At 38.0% G+C, this 21461-nt stretch overlaps 4 protein-coding genes across 5 annotated transcripts; 2 read left to right on the forward strand and 2 right to left on the reverse strand.

Annotated features, from left to right (window-relative positions):
• Positions 1 to 1824: 1824 nt before the first annotated feature.
• On the forward strand, positions 1825 to 2415 carry LOC127745575 (secreted RxLR effector protein 161-like). Its single transcript, XM_052258429.1, has 2 exons — positions 1825 to 1974; positions 2056 to 2415. Exons 1-2 carry the CDS (start codon positions 1825 to 1827, stop codon positions 2413 to 2415), a joined length of 510 nt encoding a protein of 169 aa, XP_052114389.1.
• Positions 2416 to 11320: 8905 nt separating this feature from the next.
• Positions 11321 to 14738, reverse strand: LOC107480276 (probable serine/threonine-protein kinase WNK7). 2 transcript variants are annotated; one of them, XM_016100416.3, is made up of 8 exons: positions 14595 to 14738; positions 14196 to 14321; positions 14036 to 14073; positions 13610 to 13837; positions 13297 to 13517; positions 12945 to 13102; positions 12417 to 12858; positions 11321 to 12327 (listed from the first exon to the last, which is right to left on the reverse strand). In XM_016100416.3, the coding sequence occupies exons 2-8, from the start codon at positions 14295 to 14297 to the stop codon at positions 11504 to 11506; spliced, it is 2013 nt and encodes a 670-aa protein (XP_015955902.1). In that variant the 5' UTR covers positions 14298 to 14321; positions 14595 to 14738; the 3' UTR covers positions 11321 to 11503. The 2 variants fall into 2 exon arrangements, with proteins under 2 accessions (XP_015955902.1, XP_015955903.1); XM_016100417.3 differs by lacking the exon at positions 14595 to 14738 and adding an exon at positions 14464 to 14543.
• A 201-nt stretch (positions 14739 to 14939) lies between these two features.
• On the forward strand, positions 14940 to 16241 carry LOC107480279 (transcription factor MAMYB). Its single transcript, XM_021138829.2, has one exon. It carries the CDS (start codon positions 15072 to 15074, stop codon positions 16026 to 16028), a length of 957 nt encoding a protein of 318 aa, XP_020994488.2. The 5' UTR covers positions 14940 to 15071; the 3' UTR covers positions 16029 to 16241.
• Positions 16242 to 16742: 501 nt separating this feature from the next.
• LOC107480278 (protein NODULATION SIGNALING PATHWAY 2-like) lies at positions 16743 to 18587 on the reverse strand. Its single transcript, XM_016100418.3, has one exon. The coding sequence runs from the start codon at positions 18552 to 18554 to the stop codon at positions 17046 to 17048; it is 1509 nt and encodes a 502-aa protein (XP_015955904.1). The 5' UTR covers positions 18555 to 18587; the 3' UTR covers positions 16743 to 17045.
• Between the last annotated feature and the right edge of the window lie 2874 nt (positions 18588 to 21461).

The raw sequence follows: 21461 nt of genomic DNA on the forward strand, positions 1-21461 counted from the left end.
CAACCTGCTTTATCTTTTCACAATAATTCATCTCTTGCTTACTCTCTTTTTGATCTTATCCACTCTAATGTTTGGGACCCCACTCTCACCGCTTCTATGGGAGGGACTCGATACTTTGTCATTCTCATTGATAATTATTCACGCTTTACTTACGTCTATTTGATGACTAATCGGTATGAGCTACCTCAGATTTATATTAACTTTGCCACTCTGATTAAAACTCAGTTTTCAAGGTCATAAAAATTTTTCGACGCGATAATGCTATGGAATACCGTGACTCCAAGCTTTTAACCTTTCTAATAGAACATGGTACTTTATCTGAGTTTTCTTGCCCTGGTACGTCTCAACAAAATGGACAAGTTGAATGCAAACACCGTCACATTCTTGACTCTATTCGTGCAATACTTATTTCTTCTTCATGTCCTGAGCGTACTTAGGGTGAAGCTGTTCTTACTGCTGTTCATGTTATCAATAGACTTCCTTTTTCTGTTTTTGGTAATATTACTCCCTTTGAGCGTCTTTATCATACATCTTTAGATTACAGTTCTCTTCAAGTTTTTGGTTATATCTGTTTTGTTCTTCTTTAGCCTCATGAACATAGTAAACTTGAACCTCGGACTCGCATGTGTTGTTTTCTTGGTTATGACACTGAACACAAAGGTTATTACTGTCGGGATCCTCTCTAAACGTATTCGTATATCTCATAATGTATTCTGGGAGCATCATATATTTTTTAGGTTCTCCTTATTTGAGTCCATTCCTCATACTCAATCACTAGTTTTCACTAACCTCAATGTTGATATTTTTTCAAGTGATGATTTTACAGGTTCTATCTCGAGTCAACCTCTACAACCTCCTACTCTTCCGCCTTCTCCATATCCTGATGATTCCTGGTCCTGTTGTCATGCCTCCTCCTTCTACTTGTTCTTCTAGGGTAAGACATCCACCTCCTCATCTTTTTTATTATAATTATTTTTCTATTATTCTTCACAACATGAACCTAAGTCCTTTAGAGAAGCCTCCACAAATCCAAATTGGCAGCAAGCAATGTAGGAAGAAATCCAGGCACTTGACAAAGTACACACTTAGGACTTAGTTGATCCTCCTTTTGATCAAGAAGTTGTGGATAGTAAATGGGTATACAAGATCAAGACTCGCTTTGATGGTTCTTTTGACCGTTATAAGGCACGATTGGTTGCTAAAGGTTGTACACAAGAGTATGGTATTGATTATGAAGATACTTTTGCTCATGTTGCTTGTCTCACATTTATTCGAACTCTCCTTACCATTGCTGTGGTCAAAAAATGGTTTTTCACTCAGATGGACGTGAAGAATGCATTTCTCAATGGGAATTTGAAAAAGAAGGTCTATATGAAACCACCTCCGAGTTATCCTTGTCCTTCTAGTAAAGTCTGTCTCCTTTGCAGGCCACTTTATGGTCTTAAGCAAGCTCCTCATGAATGGTTTGACAAGTTCAGCATCACTATATGCAATCTCGGTTTCACTTGCAGCCCTCATGAGAATGTTTTCTTTATTCGTAAAAGTGACCGTGGAGTTGTTCTTCTACTTTTGTATGTTGATGACATGATTGCTACGGGAGATGATGTTGATGGTATCTCTGATCTCAAAGCCTCCCTTTACTATACTTTTGAGATGAAAGATCTTGGTTCTCTCAGTTATTTTCTTGGTCTCGGGGTCATATCCGCAGATGACGGTATCTATCTCTCTCAAGCTAAGTATACTTCAGATCTTCTTGCTCGCGCCAGGATTACAGATAACCGCACTGAGTCTACTCCCCTTGAGCCTATTGTTTGATTTACCCATATGGGCGGCACTGTTTTGGATAATCCTACTCTTCATCGACAGTTAGTTGGAGGTCTCGTCTGCTTGACTGTCACATGCCCAGACATCGCCTATCCAGTTCATGTTCTTAGCCAGTTCTTGTCAGCTCCTCGTACTACTCACTATGCAGCCGTTCTTTACATCCTTCGCTACATCAAAGACACTCTATTTCATGGACTTCATTTTTTTGCCCATTCATGTTCATCCCTTTAGGCATACTCAGATGCTGATTGGGCTGGTGATCCCATTGATCGTCATTCTACTATTGATTATTGTTTGTTTCTTGGTGACTCTCTCATTTTCTGGCGAGCCAAGAAGCAAACATTCACTGCTCGCTCAAGCACAAAAGGTGAATACCGTGATCTCGCTAACATGACTGCTGAGGTTGTCTCGATTCGTTGGCTTCTCGAAGATTTGGGTGCTCCTCAGTCGTCCCTGACTGATATTTTTTGTGACAACCGCAGTGCTATTCAGATTGCCCATAATGATGTTTTCATGAATGCACCAAACACATTGAGATTGATTGTCACTTTATTCGGCAACATCTATTTATTGATGCTGTTCATCTCATAGCTGTTGGAACTCTATATCAAACTGCAGATATCTTCACGAAGGCTCATCATCCTACTCATTTTCGAGCTCTAGTATCCAAACTCAAGATGGTATCATTAACTCCCACTTGAGTTTGAGGGGGAGTGGGGACATTAGAGTATAATTATGATCATTTAAGATCGGTTAGTATTATTTATATTTATATAGTATATTTGTGTATTTATTGTAGGATTTTGTGTTTTTATTGTTTTGATTCTTCTAACACCTATATATACCCTTATACATTGTACCTTTCAACATACTAAATGATACACAAAACACTTTCTTTAAATTACTCTCTTGTTTCTAACATATATATTAAAAATTTTATGTGCATGTTATTATGTTAAATTTGTATTTAAATTGTGTTTGATTTGATATATTTAGTTGAATTGTATAAGATTTTATTATGGTTGTGTTAATTTTTTATAAAAAAAATTCAAAACTTAATAATATCGTGGATATCCATGGGTATCGATCTCCCCCCGCTGAGAAAAATAAATGGAAACTCGTAATAAGAATAGAATAGAGACAGAAGCATTTTACTAGACAGACTGAGGCGTCCCCTCCCCATGAAAACTCATTACCATCCTATGTGCAACAAAGCCAATCACCAAATATCAAACACTTTACCAACCAACATCTCCATAGCAACTTTTTCTATTTCCTTTCTAAGTTATTCCACCATACTAGATCAACAACATTATTCCAAATACAAATACCATTAGTTTAACAATCTTGATATCAATTTCTAAAAGCTCTATTTGACAAGCAAACTTTAGCTGTCAATCCTTGTGGCCAGTTATAAATTTTATCTAAGAATGACCAAAATGAACTTCACGTAGATGTATGTTCTAGCCTCCCATGTTTTGTTGTGATTTGATGCCAGGGCATTTTGGCAAGTTTCATTGACCTTTTCTTTACCGTTTTAAAGGTAGTTTCATGCATTTTCTTAGGAAATAAGCGAGTTTTGGGTAGATATTCACTTACATCTTGATTCAAGCATACATTGTGCATTTTACATGATTTCATGAGAATTTTGCATGAATTATATGATAAATTGGATGATGCATGATCCCATGATTAAGAGCAAGACTTTGATGCACTTTGTTTGATTGATTTCAGCCAAAAGAAGAAGAGAAGAGCCACGTTAGTGGCTACGTTAGTTACACTAACGTGGGCACTAACGTGGAAGGAAGGAAGTGGCATTAACTTTGAAGAAAGGAAATAGAGCCAACGTTAGTGACACGTAACATTATCACTAACGTTGGACCAAGCTCATAAGTGGCCACGTTAGTTGCCACGTTAACTTAGTTAACGTGGCCTCTAACGTTATTCATCTTTATCACTAACGTTGGCCAAGTCACAATAAGCCACGTTAACTCCCACGTTAACCTAGTTAACGTGGAAGCTAACGTGAAGAAACAAGGTGGTCGACAACGTTAGTGACACCAAATATTGTCACTAACGTTGGAAGGGACCCACACAAGCCCCAATAAGCCACGTTAACTCCCACGTTAACCTAGTTAACGTGGAAGCTAACGTGAAGAAGGGAGGTAATCGCCAATGTTAGTGACACCCAACATTGTCACTAACGTTGGAATGAGCCCACACAAGCCACTATGAGCCACGTTAACTCCCACGTTAACTTAGTTAACGTGGTAGTTAACATGGGCAAAAGTCCCACCTGGCAGCCTGACCATGCCTTCTTCAAACACGCATAACTTGAGCCACAAAGCTCCAAATGAGGTGATTCCAGTGGCATTGGAAAGTAGGATTCCAAAGCTTTCCAAGCATATATGGAACTACATAGTTGACACTAAATTTGAGAGAGAAAACCTGCCCCGAAAGTGCAATGATGGACATGGTATCAACCTGTATTAAGGCCAACTGACCTCTTCACCTTCCAAGAAGTGTAACTCGAGTTGTCGAGCTCCAAATGATGCGCTTCCAAAAGCGTTGGAAAGAAGACATCCAGAGCTTTCCAACAATATATAATAGTATGGGATGGACATTGATTTTGAGCTCCAGAATCTGGAAATATTAAGCCCCTGGTCGCTAGCGTTATCGAGACTCATGTTTTCCATTAACGCTAGCGACTATGCCAGCGACCATGTCCACTTCAAAGGAGCATAACTTGAGATACAGAGGTCCAATTGATGTGATTCTAGTTGCGTTAGAAAGCTGATATTCAGAGCTTTCCAACGATATATAATAATCTATAGTGGGCATGAAATTGGATCACAAACAAGAGGCATCTTTTAAGCCCCAAAAACACCAACTCGGCAGCAAGTGCAACGTTAGCCACAATAACTTTAGCACTAATGCCAAACTTGTAGCGTTAGTGTGGCTAACTTTAGCACTAACTTTAGCACCTGGACCTCAACTTAACTTACTTCTCTCTCAAGTCCACTTCAAAGCTCAAGCAAGCAAGCCCACAATTGTCAACCAATCAAGGGCACAAGAAGCATCTAGAATAGGAATTTTCATTTAAGTGTAATTTTGCTTTTAATTTCATTTTGTAATTTAGGAGAGCCTATATAAAGGCCTTAGTTTTTACATTCAAGTCATTCTAGATACGGGAGAATTGAAGGAAGGGGGAGAGAGTGAAGACCAATTCGAACTCTGTGAATTGGCACACTCCAAGGGGAGTGGGTCTTCGGACCCCTCCCCTCAACCACTCTTATTCCTTTTCTTTTCTTTTCTTTTTCATAGTAGTAGTTTAATTCTAGTTTGTACTTTTCATTTATGAATTTTGAAGTTTAAATTTTAGTTTTAATCTTCATCTTTACTTTTCTACACTTTCTTCTTTTCTATTTTGGGTAGAGCAATGATCAACTAACTCTTTTCATTGGGTTAGAGAGCTCTATTGTGATTCAATGGATCAATTGTAGTTCTTATTCTTCTTCTTCTTTCTTTTCTCTTGATTTTACTAGAAAGCTTTCAATCTTCATTCAATTGATTAGTTGTCTTGGAAAAGAAACTCTCCATAATTGGATCTCTTCGGAACCTTGGAAAAGGAATGAAGAGATCATGCTAGAAATGCTTTCTCATGCTGGACCAAGTTGGGTTGGGATGGATATGTGACTATAATCCCAATACTTGATTTGGGAAATTCATGTGGTATAATCAGTGACCATACTTCATCTCTTCTCATGAGCAATTGACCAAGGAATTGGCTATTGATCAAGATTTGAGAGATTGGATTACCAAGGAATTGGAATCCAATCACTTAAGATTGCCAAGGAGATCAATGAATGCATTGATTGAGAAAGAGATGAGAATGAACTTGATCCGAAGAATTGCAACATCTCTTGATCCCAATGTTCATTTTATTTTTAGTTCTTACATTTACTTTTCTTGCCATTTTACTTTTCTACACTTTATTGCTTTCTTTACTTTTATGCCATTTACATTTCCTTGTTACTTATCACTCCAATATGATTCGTCTAACTAGGATAATCAATTAACCATTGATTGCCTAATCCATTAATCTCTGTGGGATTCGACCTTACTCTTTTGTGAGTTATTACTTGATGACAATTCGGTATACTTGCTGAAGGAAAATTTGTTGTGAGACAAGTTTCCATGCATCAAGTTTATGGCGCCGTTGCCGGGGATTAATTGTGATTAACAAACTACCGGTTGGTTGATTACCTAGATTAGACATTTTCTTTTGTTTTGCTTTATTCATGTAATTGCTTTAGTTCTTTATTTTCTATGCTCTCTAACTGTTTGTGTTAATGCCTCACCAAGAAGCCCCTGTCGTGACAGCTCTGCCTCTTGGTGATTTTGTTATTAACACAACAGTTCTTTTACTCAGCTTCTTTCCAAATAAAATTGGCATATGATCACATTCTAAGTTTGGTGTTGCCCTGCAACAATCTGTTTTCAATCTTTCTGGATACTTGCATCAATTCTAAGAGAAAGTGTCACACTAAGTTTGGTGTGCCACTTATTTTTCTATGCAATGTATCCAGCAACACCACTTGTTTGTATAATCATAATGCCTTTGCTTCTTAGGCTTGAAGTGTTATCCTTAATTTTTGCTTGCTTAACCACATACATCACTTACATTTCGGTATGTAAGACATTCATGACCCATCATAGACCCCACCACCACTGTTTTATTTGTTACTTGAAGACAAGCAATTAGCCTAAATTGGTGTGGGAAGGGAGAAAAGTAGGAGAAGAAGGGCAACAACAATAAATATAAACTACAAGGTGGTAAAGTTCCTTTTTCCTCTTACTTAATTCCAGTACATTCAATTGCATGATTGTCTTCTAAGTTCTTTGTATGTATGTGTGCTTGCTTCTTGTATAAGCATGTCAATTCTGTCTTTTAAACTTTTTATTGATTAAGGCTGTGTTTTCTAGTCTGAATGTCATTATTGCATCCTTACTTTGCTCACTTGTATGCTTGTCCCTTTTGAATCAAATGAAAAGAGAATGAGTGTTTTATAAAAGTCCAGAGTGGAGTTCATACTATGGAGTAAGTTCCTGAGTTTGTGGTGTGGTCATAAGTTAGCTAAGTTGGTTCAACCACAAGGTGGGAAGATAACTATCTGCCCTGAATCATATGCTTTGAACACACCCCATGAGACTAGCTAAATAACAAGATCCTAATAAAAAAAAGGGAAAGAACAAAGGTTGAAGAATAAAAAAAATAGCAAGAAAAGAGGCTAGGCACCAAGGGTTTGAGTCTTGAGGGATGTGTCTGTGGTGTTCTTATACCAAGGATCTGCTTGGATTACTAAGCTCTCAGGGGTGCTTTATCACCTGATAACTTGGGTTAACTAACCCGGGATTATCAGCTGAAAGTCCACTATCAAGAGCAATCTTTGCTACAGAACATTTAGTAGCCCAAAGAGGTGCTGGACACCAAGACCTTAAGAAAAGAAAATAAACTAACTATGTGCCTGTGGTGTGTATGTATGGGGAAGAGACTTGAGGAAGTAAGTCCGTAGGGGTGTTTCAACACCTAGCACCTTGAACCAACTGGTTTGGGAGTGTTGGCTGAAAGCTTATTTTGAAGAGTTGCCCCCTTACAGAGCACTTAGCCTAAGAACACAAATAAGCCCTGAATTGACAAGAAACAAAAGGGATCAATGAATAAAAGTCTCATGGGATGCAAGCAAAGTGAGTATTCTAGGACATGATAAAGGTCTGAAAGTCAGTGAAGGAATGAACCTAAGTTGCTATGCATGAAACCACCATAAAACAAGGGACATGACTTCCACAAGAATGACTCATTTTTCTCTTGGCATTCCATTCATCATTCTCTTGTTCCAGTACTTGCTTAGGGACAAGCAAGCTTTAAGTTTAGTGTTGTAATGCCAGGGCATTTTGGCAAGTTTTACTGACCTTTTCTTTATTGTTTTTAAGGTAGTTTCATGCATTTTCTTAGGAAATAAGCGAGTTTTGGGTAGATATTCACTTACATCTTGATTCAAGCATACATTGTGAATTTTACATGATTTTATGAGGATTTTGCATGAGTTTAGTGACAAATTGTATGTTGCATTACCCATGACTTGGACTAGAACTTTGATGCACTCTATTGCTTGATTTCAGGACCAAAGGAAGCAAGAAAGAACCACTTAGCAGTCACGTTAATCTAATTAACGTGGCCACTAACGTGGAAAGGGAGGTAACTTGCAAAGTTAATGAGAAAAGTGATTGCCAATAACGCTCTCAAAGCCATCATTGCCCACGTTAAGAGTCACGTTAACTAAGTTAACGTGAGCTCTAACATGAAGAAAGGATTTTGAGCCAACGTTAGTGACACTTAACATTATCACTAACGTTGGACCAAGCTCATAAGTGGCCACGTTAGTTGCCATGTTAACTTAGTTAACGTGGCCTCTAACGTTAAGAAGTAAAGGGGAAGCCAACGTTAGTGACATTCAACTTTATCACTAACGTTGGCCAAGTCACAATAAGCCACGTTAACTCCCACATTAACCTAGTTAACGTGGAAGCTAACGTGAAGAAATAAGGTAGTCGACAACGTTAGTGACACCAAACATTGTCACTAATGTTGGAAGGAACCCACACAAGCCCCAATAAGCCACGTTAACTCCCACGTTAACCTAGTTAACGTGGAAGTTAACGTGAAGAAGGACGTGATCGCCAACGTTAGTGACACCCAACATTGTCACTAACGTTGGAATGAGCCCACACAAGCCACTATGAGCCACGTTAACTCCCATGTTAACTTAGTTAACGTGGAAGTTAACGTGGGCAAAAGTCCCACCTGGTAGCCTGACCATGCCTTCTTCAAACATGCATAACTTGAGCCACAAAGCTCCAACTGACGTGATTCTAGTGGCATTGGAAAGTAGGATTCCAGAGCTTTCCAAGCATATATGGCATTACATGGTTGATATTAAATTTGAGGGAGAAAACCTGCCCCGAAAGTGCAATGATGAACATGGTATCAACCTGTATTAAGACCAACTGACCTCTTCACCTTCCAAGAAGTGTAACTCGAGTTGTAGAGCTCCAAATGATGCGCTTCCAAAGGCGTTGGAAAGAAGACATCCAGAGCTTTCCAACAATAGATAATAGTATGGGATGGACATTGATTTTGAGCTCCAGAATCTGGAAATATTAAGCCCCTGGTCGCTAGCGTTATCGGGACTCACGTTTTCCATTAACGCTAGCGACTATGCCAGCGACCATGTCCACTTCAAAGGAGCATAACTTGAACTACAGAGGTCCAATTGAGGTGATTCTAGTTGCGTTATAAAGCTGATATTCAGAGATTTCCAACGATATATAATAATCTATAGTGGGCATGAAATTGGATCACAAACAAGAGGCATCTTTTAAGCCCCAAAAATACCAACTGGGCAGCAAGTGCAACGTTAGCCACAATAACTTTAGCACTAACACCAAACTTGTAGCGTTAGTGTGGCTAACTTTAGCACCTGGACCTCAACTTAACTCACTTCTCTCTCAAGTCCACTTCAAAGCTCAAGCAAGCAAGCCCACAATTGTCAACCAATCAAGGGCACAAGAAGCATCTAGAATAGGAATTTTCATTTAAGTGTAATTTGCTTTTAATTTCATTTTGTAATTTAGGAGAGCCTATATAAAGGCCTTAGTTTTTACATTCAAGTCATTCTAGATACAGGAGAATTGAAGGAAGGGGGAGAGAGTGAAGACCAATTCGAACTCTGTGAATTGGCACACTCCAAGGGGAGTGGGTCTTCGGACCCCTCCCCTCAACCACTCTTCTTCCTTTTCTTTTCTTTTCTTTTTCTTAGTAGTAGTTTAATTCTAGTTTGTACTTTTCATTTATGAATTTTGAAGTTTCAATGTTAGTTTATTAGTTGTCTTGGAAAAGAAACTCTCCATAATTGGATCTCTTCGAAACCTTGGAAGGGGAATGAAGAGATCATGCTAGAAATGCTTTTTCATGCTGGACCAAGTTGGGTTGGGATGGATATGTGACTATAATCCCCCCAATACTTGATTTGGGAAATGCATGTGGTATAATCAGTGACCATACTTCATCTCTTCTCATGAGCAATTGACCAAGGAATTGGCTATTGATCAAGATTTGAGAGATTGGATTACCAAGGAATTGGAATCCAATCACTTAAGATTGCCAAAGAGATCAATGAATGCATTGATTGAGGAAGAGATGAGAATGAACTTGATCCGGAGAATTGCAACATCTCTTGATCCCAATGTTCATTTTATTTTTAGTTGTTACATTTACTTTTCTTGCCATTTTACTTTTCTGTACTTTATTGCTTTCTTTACTTTTATGCCATTTACATTTCCTTGTTACTTATCACTCCAATATGATTCGTTTAACTAGGATAATCAATTAACCATTGATTGCTTAATCCATTAATCTCTGTGGGATTCGACCTCACTCTTTTGTGAGTTATTACTTGACGACAATTCGGTATACTTGCCGAAAGAAAATTTGTTGAGAGACAAGTTTCCATGCATCATGATTTTCCCAAATTTGGATTTCATTGTCTCAATCAACCCACGTAAAAAATTCCATAGCTCATCAATCTAGGAAGAAATAGCAACATCTCATCTCAACAAAATCATACAACAATAATTAACATATTCAGGAGTTTAGTGGATAAAGAAGTTCACGTCATAATTTCGACACCTATAGAACTGTCATCTGCAATTCTCTAGTGTTCTTGCCTTCCTTATGGTTGGTACCACATAACCATTGACTTGCGGCAACTCACACTTTAGGTGGTGAAACTACTATTAGAATGAGCTTTATTTTCACCCACATTCATGATAATAAGAACTCTATTTTCAAATACGGGAGGAGGGAGAGTTTGGATTTGTGGCAAATCATGGAAGGAAGAAGACGATGATATGAGTTTATAGTTGGGGTTTGATCAAATTTAGTCCTAAATATGGGAGACTAAATTGATTGTATCCTTTTACTCCATCTCAACATGTCTCTTGTAATGCTAGAGTAAAAGTCAACGGTCCACATAAAATTTTCATTACTTGGTGACTGACAGAGCGACCAAATTGATTTACGATTTAAAATTGAAAAACTAAAAATAGTTCATTTTGATGATCAGATTAATGCATTCTCATATTATACTAGTGTAGAAGTTAACAGCCCACATAAGATTCTTGTTACTTGGTGATTGACAGAGAGACTAAATTGATTTCCGATTTAAAAGTGGAAGGCTATTTTGATTAGTTTATAAACCAAAAAACCATTTTGACTGTGATTAAAACTGAAAGATCTTTGATTGTTATCTCCAAAAAAATGTTGAAACAAGAGAACACTTAGAGATAAATCGATCTATGAGATACTTTCTACGCAATTTCTCTTTTTTTGGTGTTATTTCTCTTATTATTCTAAGACCGTATAAAACTCTTCTGATTTGTCGTCCAGAAAAATAAAATAATAGAATTTGAGTGCCATGGCAAGAGAACATTTTCATCCACACCGTGCTATTTACAGTTGTCACGGTAATGAAAGAAGGATGGGACACAGAATCTACCTAATAAAAGACTGGTAAAATATGTACCCCTCCAGAAAAAAAGGCTAAAAACAAAGATTATTCTATGATGACGATGATGATGATGATGATGATGATGATGATGATAGCATCTTTTCTGACATTCTTCTTCTAATCTCCATGATGGCCTGGTATCTTCTTCTGGAAAAATCTTTAATTACCTCGTGATACTTCTGTTCAATCATTTCTAGCTCTGTTCTGAATTCATCCTCGCGTTCAAGCACAGAGGAAGGATGAGTAGAGAAGCTCGTTGTATCAGCACTTCCCAATTCTGAAAACTTGATCCTGTAATCAGGAGATCCCCCAATTTCAGGTACAAATGAGGATTGACTCCCTCCATTCGGTATAGTTATGTTTAAGTCTGCTAGTCCTGATTCAGCAGAAGACATAAATGAAGCCACAGAAAGCTTATTATCGTTGAGTTCTGATGTTGCTGAAGCATACGACACCTCAGAACACAAATCATCTGTCTTAGTTGCTCTTTGCATACCAATGCTCTCTTGAGATACAACCTCATCAAAATCCATATTATCATGGTTCTCGTCTGCAGCTGATCTTCCAGCTGAGGTTAAGGCACCTAACTCTTGAGGCACAATTTGGCTGGAAAGTTTTGGGATTTCTTGGTATTTTGCCGACTCCAAGGCTCTACGTTGGGTCACATGATATTTACCATTTGGAGAAACCAAATGGTCAATTGAAACACAAGGTTTCCAGTCAGGAACCAACTTCAGCAGTAACAAATCTATTAACTCAGCTATGAAGAGGACATTCTGTTCAGCAAGCTCAAGTTGCTCAACCATTTCACTTGAAATGGAGACAGCAGTATCAGTGTCAAGGTAGAATATAAAATGGATATTTCTTGCCCTTCCTGCAGTTAAATACCAAAGTATACAATTTTTCACCAATAAATTCAAGGGTTTTATTTGAACGGTTGACTGAGTTATAAGTTATACTTACCACTCTGATCGGCTATCCGGAGAACTAATGATACAGAATTCTCATCATTTTCCTGGCCTTTGAGAAAGAATATGTCACCTCCCTTTGGCATTCTTATCTCAACAGATGGAGAATGAGATGATGATGCATCATCTGTAGAGTTATCAAATACGGTGATCACAGGTAGTTCACTCGTGCCACCAAGATCCATAGAAATAGTTCCATGACGTGCACTAGTAGGACCTTCTGACATCAAGCATCGGCCTTCAAAGGCTCCAAATTTGGGAAGAACAATATCTGGTAATGGAAAAGGATGAATCCTTGTCGAACCATTCAAGTCAAGAAAGGAATGCATCAGAAGCTCCCTTGCAGACAATCTTTCAGATGCTGGGACAAGACATTTTTCAATGAAGGATTTTACCTCTGGATCTTTGACTTTAGAAAGTGCAACAGGTTTTATACCCTGAAAAATGAAATGCCTATAATGTCTGAATAATCCCAGGAATAAGCTGTTTTGGAGAAGAAGATTACAAGTGATGTAGAACTCACAGATGAAACCTTCTTGTATATCTGAGCTGAGTTTCTGCATTCACTATAAGGATATTCAGAAGTCACCAACTGAAGCATGCACATACCAAATGAATATATGTCCGCTAATTCATTGTAATTTTCATCATACAACTCTGGTGCCATAAACTCCGGGGTTCCTACCAAGATTTGATATGTGTAAACACAACTATTATAAAGTCACTAAGTATGAGCAAAAAGAATTAAGAAATAAGTGTCTACCAGCATTCTTATAGCTAATGAGATGAGAGAAATCCTCAAAATTTTGGTTTATGTTTCAACCATACACAATCAATAGGAGCTACATAAAATTTGTCAAAATAGAAGAATGTACCAATAACACTCTTGGCATTGGTACGCTCCAAGAAAGTTGCCAGCCCCAAATCTCCAATTTTAACTTCTCCCTGATGACCATTGATAAATATATTATCACACTTCAGGTCCCTATGTATGATTGGTGGGTTGTGACTGTGGAGGTAGCTTAAGCCTGTTAATATCTGTTTTGCCCATCCTTTAATAGCCTTTATGTCAACCTTCTTGTGTTTTTTCCGATACCTAAATCATACATCACATCCACTAACAAAAAGGCTGAGCTCACGAACAAAGACAGACATAAAAATGCATATCAAAAGGATAGTGAAACATACTGTTTGAGGCTGCCCGATGTAAACAACTCGGTAATCATGTTAACAGTTTTGTGCTTCTCATCAATCCATGAATTGTAGAATCTTACTATGTTATCGTGTTCCAGTGATCTCAGGAGATGCACTTCTGAGTACAACCTCTCTAAGTCACCTGGTGACTGTAGCACATCATCAATCTGAACCTGGCTCCATGCAACTTCAATTCCATTGACTTCGTCAAATGCCTTGTAACTGATCAATGGCATATTAAGGAAAACATAACCACAAATGCATTGCACTATGGTCCAAATTAGCTTGGTAGTTTAGTTGCATTATTTTTTGGCATAGAAAAAACAGTCAAAGGAAAGGTGAAAGAACCAGCTAACAAATTAATCTGCCACAGAATCCAAAATAAATAACTAAAAGAAACACATATGTTAAGATGGATACACAGTTTTGAAAGCTCCTTTGCCGATGACTTCTCTATACTGTTACGAATGCAAAAAGGATTATTAGCTTGATGACCGATGATATGCTTCTTTATTTGTCTCCGAAAAAAGCAAAAAGTGAAAATAAAAAGAATAAAAACACTAAATCAGAACTGCATTACCCTAATATAGCGACAGGTAGGGTCAACTTCAAGAACATCAGGATCGGGAGGTTCTGGATGCCCTGCACCATCTTCTGAGCTTTCTGTACCCGTTAAACTCATCGATACCTAGCTAAAATCCTTATTCTGCATAACAAGGGAAGCGGAAAATTACAATTTGAAACAGACTTTTCAAATCAAAATTAACACAGCAAGCAAGCGATAATTGGTCCATGACCATCAAAACACGAACAAACAGAACGTTACACAATCGAACTTAATTACTTACTAAGTACCAAAACAAATTCAGAACTCAACGGAAGGCATAACGAGGAATTTAAGCAACAATGCACTAAGCACGAGTGAAGGTTTTAGCTGTTGTGAAGTGAGGACGAATGCGAAAGAAAGGGAAACCCTAACCGGAATCGGGAATTGGAAAGTCCAAACGGCCAAACCCTTGTTATGTTCTCCAATCTCACGAAAGCTCGCAATGACTGGAGTCTGGAAATGCCTATTTGGCTTTTTATACTTATCTGAACTGTGTCCAATAGTAGTTTAATCTTGTCTTCATTCTCAATAGATAAATTGTACTGTCCCATCAACTGATTTTATTCTGCAGTGGCCGTCATCACTCATCACTCATCACTCATCAAATTCAGCAGTCATTAGTTACATATCCCTCTGCGCCTCTGATCTTCTCCTCGCTTTCTGCTTCTTTCTTTTGGGCTCAGCGATACAATACTCTTATGGGCTTTCTCAAATTAATAGATTTCCAGCCCACTAAATAAATGGTAAACAAAGTCCGAACGTAACGACGACGTTTTTATAGGGTCTTTCTTCACCTTCTTCTTTCAGTTCTTCAGAACACAATCACCGTGAAGCTTGCAGCGAGAATCAATGGAGTTCCTTGACGACGACGACACGAGGCCTAGGTTCCTATTCCAATCTGGATCACAGCCACCGCCTTCATCCGCTGACGACCAATCCTACAACAAACCAACCAAGACACTACTCATTGTCACCGTCTCTGCCTCCGCCATCCTCCTCTTCCTCTCTATCTTCTACATCCAAGCTGAGCCATTCAAGTCCCTCCTCCTCTGGCTCTCCCTCTCCCTCCTCGTTGGACCTTTCGCCCCTCCTTCCCTCACCGCCGGAGATATCCGTGTAGGCCGGGGCTCCATCCTCGAATTCCCCGACCAACAAGCCCTCGCCGAAGACGATGACAACAAGAAGAAATATCAGCGCCGATCCAAATCCCGCAGATCCGACGAAGTCCAATCTGTCGCCGCCGTTGTCTCTCCAGTCGTCAAATCGCCGGAGCGGGAGGCTGAGAAGATCCGAGCCAACGGAAACGGAAACGGAAATGGCGTTGTGTCGGAGAAGGAGTGGAGTGAAGAGGATGTGGAGATTCTGAAGAAGCAGATGACGAAGCATCCCGTCGGGAAGCCAGGGCGGTGGGAGGCGATAGCGGCGGCGTTTGGCGGGAGACACGGAGCGGAGAGCGTGATAAAGAAGTCGAAGGAGTTGGCGGAGAAGAAGGTGGACGATTCGGAGTCGTACGCGCAGTTCCTGAAGAAGAGGAAGCCTGTGGACAAGAGAGTGGTGGAAGAGGCGGCGGAGGAGGAGGAGAAGAACGGTGGTTCTGGTGCCGTTGGTGACGGCACGTGGAGTTCAGGCGAGGACATTGCGCTGCTGAATGCTCTGAAAGCGTTCCCGAAGGAGGCTGCGATGAGATGGGAGAAGGTGGCTGCTGCGGTTCCCGGGAAGTCAAAGGCCGCTTGCATGAAAAGAGTTACTGAATTGAAGAAAGGGTTTCGGAATGCAAAAGCTGCTTCTGCCGATAAGGTAGAATAGAATGATTAGATTTTTGTTATGCGGGACTTTGAAATTCTGTTGTTGGAGGGGTAAATGAATTGCTTGTAATTTCTATGCAGCTTTTATCTCATCTATCAAAGTTTTATTCATAATCTGATGTAAACTTAGTTCACTGCATTGAACTTTCCCATTTTTGTAATGGTGAGAAATTGAGAATATACGTTAGGGCATTGATAGTCTCTTGGATATCAAGCTTGCTTGTTATGGATACTTGTATTTCAGCATCATATCCTCTGATCTCTAATTATCTATCAATTTGGTTTGTGTGAATAAATGTAATCAGTCTTTCATGCGCATTTGGATCCAGATGCATTTATTTCAGGACATTTACTGTCAAAATGGACGTATTTACTCATTCGGTTCCTTACCCTGGATTCCTAGAAAGAATTTTCTGTGTGTCAAACGAACTAGTTGAATCTGCTAAAATGGGATTGAAAAACGTACTCTGTTCCAAAGAGCCAGGAATGCTTTAGTCACACTTCCGTTGCTTTGCTTGCTGAATTCAGCAGTTAATTGGTCATTGCAATACTTCAATTTGTCAACTGTGTGCTGCAACAAAAACCGAATGCTGGGATAGTGGGATGTATGGTGGTGCTTCAATTTGCTAACTGTTTCTTTCATAAGTTGGAATTTAGACCCTGCATTTGTGCTGCAAACTATATGAAAATTTCATACACTTAATAACAAAATAAATTTGCAGTGAACATCGGATATTGATCTAAGAATTCTCTTCACAGTTACACAATCAAGCATATTTCTTCCTAGTGCAGAACATGAAGTTGATCGGATTACATGGAACAGGCTTTCCCACCCAGACAGCTATTCAGTTTATATACATACATCAAGAACGACAGAGTAACATATAAGCAAACTATAACAACTCTATGGGCTCTCACTACATCACATTGCATTACATGGTTTGACTCATCTAATAAACACGATGAGTGAAGAAAGCCAGAAAAGTCACTCAAATCATCCATGATCCACATCATCCCCTCAATAAGTTGCAGGTACCCAGGTTGAAGCAGATGTCAAAGGCCTTGACTTCCAACACAGAGCCAACCTAGAGTCCTGAGATTGCACCCAATAGCCTCCACCAAACAAGCTCACCAAGAACTTAGCCTGTGAAACATTACAGCTACTCATAGCAACACGCTTGAACCTCTTCAAGGAGTAAAACCCTTCTTCCCACACCATTCTTTCTTCTCTCTCACATGGAAACTGCTTCACACTGTCCAAAATCCTTTGCCCCATAACTTCTTTCTCTATCATGGTTAGCTCCATCTTCTGCCTACCCAACAAACTACTAGCAAGTGAATCACTAAGTGCAGTGTAGTGGTGCAAAGCCTCACAGAAGAACTCCACAAACGACATGGATTTTAGCCTAGCAAAGTTGAAAAGTTCTTCCTCCACCAAAACAACAAGCCTTGGTGATAACTTGCTTACACCATCAAGGAATGTTTTGATCAATGGGAAGCTTCTGTTCGGCATCCATTGGTGTATCATACAGTTGACTATAACTGTATGACCAAGTTCAACTCTTTGAAGATCTTCCTCCCCAACCATCACTATCTGATCAAAAGCGAAAGGAAAATCAATAGAATCTGCAAACTCTTTTAGCCTTCTTCCTGTTTGCTGGACATATGCTACACTTTGCTGATCTGCAACAACAGCTGTTACTCTAAGACAAGTGTTCTTCCTCATTGCAAGGTCCATCATCAATGGTGGCCACTGGATCCCCTCCATGATGTCAAAATCAATGACATGAACATCCTCAGAACCTTCTGTGGCTTCAAAGATGGCTTGATTAGCAGTGAAGTGAGCGAATTTTACATAGGGAGAGAGTTCCTGGAGTATCTGAAACACACCGAAGGCATTGTTGTGTGTTGAAACAGGATCAGACTGCACTTGAGGAGCATTTATACTCTTATAATACAGACCCCGAGCAAAGAATAGAGCCAACCTGTTCAATAAAGAATCACCATTTTCCAAAAAAGATGATGATGATGCATTATTGTTAATTCTCTCTATTATGTCCAGAGCAAGAACAAAGTTCTGTGCTTCAACAGCTTCAGCTCCTAATAGCAATAGATCTCCCAAACTAGTTTCTCCCATTAGCTCTGCTTGAATTCCCATCAAATATGCATCTCCTTCTTCATTTGAGACATGCATCTCCTCTTCTTGGGCTATAGGGATGTTTTCTTGGCACAGTTCGGACTCAACAGCCATTGTAACATTATGGCCAATGAAATCAAAGTCTGGCTGCTGTGGGTTTTCTGGATGGAGGAATCCATTCAGGGCCTCTTGCTCAAGCATTTCATCAAACACATCATCATAGATGATGTTTGGAGAAGATAATAAGTGATCATCTGATTGGCTTGGAAATGCATCTTGTAAGATATATTCATGGAGTAATTGGTTCATGGGGGGAGGGCTGAATGAGTAATCAAATTGCTCACAAGCCATCACATTCATGGCAGGTAATGAAATATATGGCTCACACATTTTAATTGTTTCTAAGTTCTTCTAATTAATAAGGAGGAAACCGATTCCCCTGCTACTATATATAGTGACCCAACCTTGAATTTGAATTGTTAAATAAAGTAATTTGTTCCAAATTATAAGAATTTAGTTTATGTAATTTAATTTCAAAAAATCTATGATATACGGACACGGGACACGACAGTGGTACGCTTTAATTTCTTACAAGACACAGGGACATAACATATATATAACATATAAAGTGTTTTTTAGATAAATTATAATGATATTTTGATATTTTATTAATATTAAAATATAAATTAATTTAAACTCATTTCAAGAATATATGTTAAGAATAAAATTAGATATACCGACATGTGATATTATTTAAGTGTATCCAAACTTATCCAGAAATGTTTTTTTATTTTTTATTAAGACAATTGAATACAAAAGACACGCGTGTCGAACGACGTGGACACAAAAACTCAGCGAAGTGTTTGTGTTTCATAGCAAAAAATCACAAGAGGAGTGATAGGGTCAGTAACTTTTGTGATTTGTAGCTTTCAAGTAGCCATTAATAATATTTTTAATAATGTGAGATTTCATCGTATAAAATTACTTACTTTTTTATTACAAGACTTTTTTAAATTAAAATACTATATGTACAAAAAAATCAATCACCGAATAAACTACTCGTATAAAATATATACCAAAATACAAAATATATATTAAAAATAATTAAATAGTATATATACATATATGAAAATTAATTTGATAATTAATTTTTTGTGTACATTTTATTTAAAAAAATTGTTTTGTAGAAGAAGAGCTATGTAAGCTCTTATAAAATCTCTCTTATTTTTGGGCAATATAACGATTATAAAACAATATTAAATTTCAGCACAAGATAAAAAAGATCAAAATAATGAGACAATAAATATAGCACGACTCTTAAATCTTTTTTTTTTAAAGTGCAACAATTTACTAAAAAATATAATACAATAACATTATATAATAGATATCCTTTGATTTAAAAATTAGATCAAGATTAGGACAATTTCGAAGTTTCTTTATCCTCCATATATTCATTCCTTTATCCAAATTGCCTTACTCTGGACCGTTTAACTACCAAAATGCAACCACGGATAGGATCAATTATGAAAGCAAGCAGGATTGCACTAAAAAAATCATTAGAGCAGTTAAATGATGAGGGTTTGGTACCTTGAAGTTGCGTGTCCAATTTGATTGATTTAAAAAATAAACACAAAACTGATCTAAGTACACCAGAAATTCTTTGATCCCCTTCCAATAATATTCCTGTTTCAATGCTCCCATGCATGCACCCTACCTAATTGACAACTGCCATACTGCGAAATATTTGCTCTTAGCCTTTTACTAATTTATAGTTAGATGAGTGATAGGAACAAACAAATTTTGTGATTTGTAGCTATTAATTAGTTATTATTGGTGTTTTTAATAGTATGAGATTTCATCTAATAGTGAGATTTTATCTAATAGTATGACATTACTCATTTTTTTTACTAGTTAAGTGCTGACCAAACTTTAATAAAAGTGTTGGCTTCTAGACTTTCTCTTATAGTTATATTAATAGTGAAAACTGAAAACCATACTATACCAATCGATAATGAAAAAAGCTCTGCATACAAGTCATTAGGACTTGTATGCTTTACAAGTTAATTAACGAATAAACCTCAAAAACGCGATGCAAGGTATACGTTCTTCTTCTTCTTCCTCTTCCTCTTTTTCTTCTTCTTTTCTTTCGTTTCTTACCTTCTCTTTCTCCTTCTTCTTCTTCTTCTTGCTGCACGTTCTTCTTCCTCTTCCTCCTCTTCTTCTTCTTCTTCTTCTTTTCTTTCGTTTCTTACTTTTTCTTTCTCGTTCTTCTTCTTCTTGCACGTTCTTCTTCTTTTTCCTCTTCTTCTTTTCTTTCGTTTCTTGCCTTCTCTTTCTCCTTCTTCTTCTTCTTCTTGCTGCACGTTCTTCTTTCTCTTTCTGTACTTCTTCTTCATTTACGTGCTTTTCTCTCTGTTTTCTTTCTTCGTTATTCTCGATTTCCATTTTTTTGACATCAAGCTCCGAAATCGTTTTTGAAGAAGAAGAAGCAGCAGAAGATGAGGAGGAGAAAGAGAAAGAGTTCTGAAATATGCATAAGGTGTACTTCAACGAATTTTGGGTGTATTTCTTAAATCCTTTGGGTGTATTTCTGTAATCCTTTGGGTGTATTTCTATAATCGTTTGGGTGAATTCCTGTAACCGTTTGAGTGTATTTCTGTAATCCTTTGGGTGTATTTCTGTAATCGCTGGGGTGTATTTCTGTAATTGTTTGGGTGTATTTCTGAAGTTCCATTATCTTCAAATTTGGCAAGAAAATTGTTTTCATGGAAGAAGAAGAAGAAGAGTCATTCATAATGCATGGTGAGTAGCGCGCTTTGGAAACAGGAAGTTGTTGAATAACGTGCGTTTTATTTACTCTTGAATGTGGAAGTGTGTAATGCGTTAATTAAGTGTAATGCGTGTGCTTTATTGGACTTGTAAGACTTTTGAGCTAAAAAGACTTGTATGTGTGGCAGACCTCATCGGTAATAGTAGGGAGACAAAAAATAAACAGTTAGAACTTGCCTTATTTAACATTCATTAATTGTTGCAACAATTAATAAATATTAAATAAGGCAAGTTATAGCTGATTTGATTGATTTTCTTTGCTTACCAAACATTTTTGTATACCAACATGCAAAAACTATATTCCTAATTGAAAGCATACAATATGCATGGATATATGAAAGCACACATGCAACTAATTTTCCAGATCTAGGGTATCATACGTTCCAAGGAAAAATTGTATTCTAAGGATTGCCGGTGGAAAAATTTTGACCAATGCAGAGTTCAGATCAAATCAGCAAAGGTGTTAAT

The sequence above is a fragment of the Arachis duranensis genome, chromosome 3, assembly GCF_000817695.3.
Source record: "Arachis duranensis cultivar V14167 chromosome 3, aradu.V14167.gnm2.J7QH, whole genome shotgun sequence".
Lineage (NCBI taxonomy): Eukaryota > Viridiplantae > Streptophyta > Magnoliopsida > Fabales > Fabaceae > Arachis > Arachis duranensis.

What these genes read in the sequence shown, in the direction of transcription:
- LOC127745575 (XM_052258429.1), top strand. Translation starts at nt 1,825, where the DNA reads ATGGGCGGCACTGTTTTGGATAATCCTACTCTTCATCGACAGTTAGTT. An exon ending in GTACTACTCACTATGCAGCC is followed by an intron (nt 1,975 to 2,055) that starts GTTCTTTACATC and finishes TCATCCCTTTAG; the next exon opens with GCATACTCAGATGCTGATTG.
- LOC107480276 (XM_016100416.3), bottom strand. Translation starts at nt 14,297, where the DNA reads ATGAGTTTAACGGGTACAGAAAGCTCAGAAGATGGTGCAGGGCATCCA. An exon ending in CAATGCCAAGAGTGTTATTG is followed by an intron (nt 13,103 to 13,296) that starts GTACATTCTTCT and finishes AAATCTTGGTAG; the next exon opens with GAACCCCGGAGTTTATGGCA. An exon ending in CCGGATAGCCGATCAGAGTG is followed by an intron (nt 12,328 to 12,416) that starts GTAAGTATAACT and finishes ATTTAACTGCAG; the next exon opens with GAAGGGCAAGAAATATCCAT.
- LOC107480279 (XM_021138829.2), top strand. Translation starts at nt 15,072, where the DNA reads ATGGAGTTCCTTGACGACGACGACACGAGGCCTAGGTTCCTATTCCAA.
- LOC107480278 (XM_016100418.3), bottom strand. Translation starts at nt 18,554, where the DNA reads ATGTGTGAGCCATATATTTCATTACCTGCCATGAATGTGATGGCTTGT.